The following is a 6,000-nucleotide window of genomic DNA, read 5'->3' on the forward strand; positions in this document are numbered from 1 at the left end:
GGGGACGACAGAGGATGAGATGGTTGGATGGCATCACTGACGGAATGGACATGAGTTTGAGCAAACTCCGGGAGTTGGTGATGGACAGGGAGGCCTGGCGTGCTGCAGTCCATGGGGTCACAAAGAGTTGGACACAACTGAGTGAACAACAACAGCAACAACAACAAACCTTGTAGAACAACAAACCTTGTAGTACAGTTCCTTAAAAAGTACAGCAGTACCAGCCACATCATTACTGCTTTTATGCTTGCTTCTGGACATCCTGGGCTTGAAATAAAGATACCGTGTATTGTACTCTGTAGAGTTCTGTACAGTAAAGCACACAAAAGCAGCACCACTTGTAGAGGGTGCAGGCGTGCGGCAACGCAAGCCAGACACACGAACAAACTTACGTTATTGGACATGTGAACGCACGTTCACGACTTTAAAAGGTTTGAAACTTGAAGATTCATATGTAGTGGACTTACTGTAGTCAAAACAGAAGTTGGGGAACTGAGAATTAACTCCTTCCATCATAACTTTGGGCTCTTTACTTCCCAGACACACCCTCTTCTTCCTGATTTCTGGCCCATGTCCCTACTGCCTGTGAGTCCTTGCACTTGAATTGCTTGCAAACTGATTGCAAACTCAACATCCCCCAAACTGACTGGGACCTCCACCAAGTCTTCCCTGATGGGATGAAATCTCTCTCTCATTCCATCTTCGCAGCCCTTTATGCCTCTCTTGGGGCATCGACCTCCTGCTGCCTGTGTCTTGAATAGATTTGAGCACCTGCCTGATCTCCCTTGCAGAATGAGAGCTCCCTGAGACAGTCTTTGTCTCACTCATGGCTGTCTACCGTGAGTCACCCTGCCCCGTGATTTTCTGATGGGAGGTACTGAAAAAGATATACAAGGAAGTACATGCGGCAACAGACAGATGACTTCTGTAGGCTGGGAGCTCTTATGACATCTGCACTTGCTTGCTATTTCTTAGCAAGGCAGAAAACCACTTTTCCACTCTGTTTTGCCCTGTCAAGAGTCCAGGCATGCTGCGGTGAGGATAAGGCAGAAAGAATTAGAGCTGCCTCTTCTGTATTTGTACACACAGGGCGTAGGATGCACCATCGTTGGACTTGGAGGAAGTGGAAAATGGAACTCAGCCAACTATTTCTTAGGTCATTAAAAGTTATTAAAGACAGCAATAAGAGACACGAAAGTAGCCATTGCAATAAAATGAAAGTTCTGGCTACAAAAAAATTAATTTAGAGACACCAGATGGGAGAAGATTTAAAGGTAACAGAAGAACAGGAGGGCTTGGTTTCCGGAACGCTGGTGTTGAACGACTTCTGAGTTCAGACCAGTGAAATCATTGTCTTGATATGAAAGGTGCCCCTCTGAGAATTCTGCCCTCCTACACCAGAACCAGTTCAGTTGGTCTTACCATTGTCTCTCCTCAGAAATAACTTCCGCACCCTCCCTGTGTTGCCAAGTCTTGTTGCTGCTTCTCCACCAAGCTGGCCTGTGCCCTGTCTGGAATACCATAAAATTCTTCCAGGGTCTCTGCAGCCTCTGATCACCACCTGCAATTACAGTCCCAACAAAAAGAATTGACTAAAGTCCAGGTCAGAACGGAGGCTCCCGGGATATCGCTTCTTCCTGAGGTCCGAATGGAGTTTGTGAGCAAGCCTGCCTTCTGTGCTCCGGCTAAAGGCGTCATTAACACTGCATCGTAAGGAGCATCGCCTTGAAAAGGGTAAAGAAAAGGTGTTTAAAGCTGTCAGACCTGCTCTTCCTCTCCACCATAGATGTCACTAACTTGCTTTCCTGCAACGTGTGATGAAGTATTACAGTATATTAAGGAGTAAGCAAGCCAAGGACCTGAGGAGGTCATCAGGAGGGTGGAAAGCTGTCATTTTGGTCACGGAATTGTGTCCACATCACACCATAAAGACTGTCTCCATCACTGGCTTTCTTTATGTTTTCTAACAGGCTGGGGTACATAAGGATGACAAGAAGGTAGTTCTCATCTTCAAGTGACCTATGCTCTATTATACAGACACACCCATCACATCTTAGACAAAAGTTCAGAAAATGAGGAAGCAGTAATGAGATGTTCAGCTGGAGCCTGGGGGCTCATTCCCAGCCCCAGGGGAGCAGGGGTAGGGCCCAGAGGTGTGTTTTCAGAGTGGAGGGTGGATGGCATGCCGGAGGCAGAGGGTCCGGAGAAGCACATGGCCAGGTGTGGAGATGGCCGGGTGTCAAGAATGGCAGAGGAATGACCTGATCCCCAAGACGTGTGTGTGTGTGTGTGTGTGTGTGTGTGTGTAAGGCTTGGTGGGCAAGGTGGATGATGGGTATATGGAAGTCATCAAAAAACTAAGTGTTGTGAGCATAATATTAACTGTTAAAAATTAAGGTGTCATTTGTGTACAAAACAAGGCACCCATTTAAGAGTCAGAATTTTTAAGCTCTTGAATGTTCAGGAAAGGGATGTGGATGGCCAGGGATCATATGATGCAAAAAAAAAAAAATCAAGAGGTTTGACATTGAATTACAGTTCCATCGCTTTGCTAATGATGTGATGTGATCTTGGACAGATTACTGGAGTCTCAGTGTCAAAGGTGACAGGACTAAGCCTCTAGGGGAATATGGGAAGATCAGATAAAGTGCTGACCCTAAAATGCTTGGCATGTAACAGAGATGTAAGGGCTGTTACTTCACTTTCTGTCTTATCCATCAGAATCCTCCAGGGGAGACCACAGTCTTGCCACGTTGGAGAAGCACCCTGGTTGATGAGTGTAGGCGGTGGGGGCCATGCGGGTTTTGGATCAGGGAGACAGCGTGGGCAGAGCCGTGCGTGGGCAGAGCCTGAGACGATGAGGGGCAGCCGGGTGTGGGCAGCAGGTGGGGGTCTGATTCAGAGGGGGCGGTGGTGAGACTGGGTTCAGGTTTGTTTACTCATCCACAGGAAGACTGGTTCATGCCTGCTTGGAGGAGGCCCTGCATTCCATACAGAGATGAATGTGCCCTCACTTCCTGACCTGTCTCTTAAGGAGTGACTCTTGCAAGGCTTTCTGTGACCTCCTGGTGGCTCTGGGGAGGCGGGCAGCGCTGGGAGGGGCAGTTCAGGAAAGCGTATGGGTTTCCAGCTGGCTGTGGGCTCCAGAGCGCTTAGCTCCCCCTGGGGCCGATGCTGAGGGAAGAGTTGGCTAGCTTTATCTTGCCTTTTGGATCTTCGAGCCTGGAACCAACAACCATTTCTTAATCTAGAGTTTCTTCTTAATGCAAATGCAAAAAGAGGTAAAATAAATTAGATTTTCAGTCCGAAAAGATCACATGGCTACTGTGGGAGGACAAGTTGTATTGTTGCTTTGTTGCTAAGTCGTGTCTGACTCTTGGCGAGCCCATGGACTGTAGCCCGCCGGGCTCCTCTGTCCATGGGATACTCCAGGCAAGAACACTGGAGTGCATTGCCATTCCCTCCTCCACATATGGATGTGAGAGTTTGACCATAAAGAAAGCTGAGCACTGAAGAAGTGATGCTTTTGAACTGTGGTGTTGGAGAAGACTCTTGAGAGTCCCTTGGACTGCAAGGAGATCCAACCAGTCCATCCTAAAGGAGATCAGTCCTGGGTGTTCATTGGAAGGTGAAACTCCAGTACTTTGCCCACCTGATGCGAAGAGCTGACTCATTGGAAAAGACCCTGATGCTGGGAAGGATTGGGGGCAGGAGGAGAAGGGGACGACAGAGGATGTGGTGGCTGGATGGCATCACCGACTCGATGGACATGGGTTTGGGTAAACTCCGGGAGTTGGTGATTGACAGGGAGGCCTGGCGTGCTGCAGTCCATGGGGTCGCAAAGAGTCGGACACGACTGAGTGACTAAACAACTGAACTGAACTGAACCTCCAGGGAATCTTCCAACCCAAGGACCGAATCCCTGTCTCCTTCACTGTAGGCAGATTCTTTACCACTGAGCCGCCTGGGAGGCCCTAAGGACAAATCAGAAACGGGTCGGTACTTTGGGGTGTAGCTCAGGTGAGAGGTGGCGGTGGCTGCTCCATGGGACGTACTGAAGATGGAAATGAGCCAGGTAATGAGGAAGCTGAGTCGAGAGTCCTGGGTGATGAAATACCAATAGAAACGATGGCGGGAATCAATGGATTGACTGACTGCCTATAAGCAGTGCCCGCTGTGTCCTGCCATCACCCCCAGGCCCCACATGGAGTTCTCTGTAGTTCTCCGAGTCTCTCTCTCCCTGGCTTCCTAGAGACAAATGCCTGGTCCCCCAAGTTCAAATGCTGAAACCTGATGTCCACTGCAATGGTGTGAGGAGGTGGGGCCTTTGGGAGGCAGTGAGGTCATGAGGTGGAGAGCCCTCATGGGTGGGATTATTGCCCCTACAACAGGGACTCCAGAAGCTCCCTCATCCCTCCCATTGTAGGAGGACACGGTCTACGAACCAGGAAGCGAACCCCATCCCCCAGATACCAAATCTTCCTGCACCTTATCTTGGACTTCCAGCCTCCAGAATGGCAAGAAACAAACGCACGTTGTTGCAGCCGCCCAGAGTGTGTTATTCTATTTGGGCAGCTCTACCTGCTGTCTTTGCCAACAAAAGTCCATCTAGTCAAGGCTATGGTTTTTCCAGTGGTCATGTATGGATGTGAGAGTTGGATGGTGAAGAAAGCTGAGCGCCGCAGAATTGATGCTTTTGAACTGTGGTGTTGGAGAAGACTCTTGAGAGTCCCTTGGACTGCAAGGAGATCCAACCAGTCCATCCTAAAGGAGATCAGTCCTGAGTGTTCATTGGAAGGTCTGATGTTGAAGCTGAAACTCCAATACTTTGGCCACCTCATGCGAAGGGTTGACTCATTGGAAAAGACCCTGATGCTGGGTAGGATTGGGGGCGGGAGGAGAAGGGGACGACAGAGGATGAGATGGTTGGATGGCATCACCGACTCGATGAACATGGGTTTGGGTAGACTCCGGGAGTTGGTGATGGACAGAGAGGCCTGGCGTGCTGCAGTTCATGGGGTCCCAAAGAGTCGGACACGACTGAGCGACTGAACTGAACCTGCTGACGGCCCAAGCACCATCCAGTCATCCCACTGAAAACCTGAATGGACTTTGGGACTTCCACTTTGCTTCTATCCACTAATCAAATTAGTCACCACATCTGGGATTTTCTCTTTTTGCAATGTCCCTTGCATCTTTTCCTCTCTTCTTCTTCTGGTTCAGGCCCTTCTTATATGTGATCCTGGGAGCCTTTGGTGCTCCAGTTTTATCTCCCAGCTCTGGTCCTCGTCCCGAGCCCTCTAACTAAGAGTTAGTCTCTGAAACTCCGTGCTCGCCATTCTGTGCCTCCCGAGGAGACCTGCAGGGATTCCCCGCTGACCTGACGTGAAAACCTGAGCTCGGGGCCTCCTGCGGTCTGTCACGCTCTGCTCCCCGTAACAGTAGGTGCCAAACTCTTGTCAAGCTACAGAACCCTTGCTCAAACGGAATCTTTTGTTCAAAAGCATGGGGGCTCCGTAAGCCAAGCCTGTGAAAGTGGAGGTCTCGGGTGAATCGGGGTGGGGTTTGACTTTCTCTCCACCGCCCCACCGCCCCACGGCCTGCTTTCTACCTACCTGTGTGGTCCCCTGAGGTGAGTCTGAAGAGACTGCCATTGGAAATTCATCGCCTTCCAGGAGGAACGCTCTTAGGTACCTGTGGTCCCTGAACTCAGCGTGCGTCTCTGTCCATGGGGCCTCTGGTCAGCCTCTCCTCAGCTTGTTCCCTCATCAGGCAGGGACCCTGCCTCATAAAGGCCTGCTCTGTGATGTAATGTGTGCCCTCACCGCGCCTCTGCCGGCTGCAGAAGCGGTCATCATCCGCTGCTGCTTGTAGCATCCTTCGTGGAGCTGAGGGGCTCCCCACATCGCGGCCCAGAGGAGCCAGTTTCCAGGGACCATCAGCGTGGGCCAAGCACTCCCTTATTTTGATTTGAAAATATTCTATCCAGGGCAGTGGTTT

At 50.3% G+C, this 6,000-nt stretch overlaps 1 protein-coding gene across 1 annotated transcript in view; it reads right to left on the minus strand.

The window, feature by feature from the left end:
* Positions 1–5,724, minus strand: part of CDYL (chromodomain Y like) — a 148,881-nt gene extending 143,157 nt beyond the window's left edge. Inside the window, exons 1-2 of the mRNA XM_081521187.1 lie at positions 5,616–5,724; positions 1,423–1,561 (exon numbers count right to left, since the gene is read on the minus strand). Coding sequence (XP_081377313.1) covers positions 1,423–1,425 — 3 coding nt within the window. The 5' untranslated portion in view covers positions 1,426–1,561; positions 5,616–5,724. The remainder of the gene's footprint in view (positions 1–1,422; positions 1,562–5,615) is intronic.
* Positions 5,725–6,000: the final 276 nt, after the last annotated feature.

Source organism: Giraffa tippelskirchi, chromosome 8, assembly GCF_054371585.1.
Source record: "Giraffa tippelskirchi isolate mGirTip1 chromosome 8, T2T-mGirTip1v1.2.pri, whole genome shotgun sequence".
NCBI lineage: Eukaryota > Metazoa > Chordata > Mammalia > Artiodactyla > Giraffidae > Giraffa > Giraffa tippelskirchi.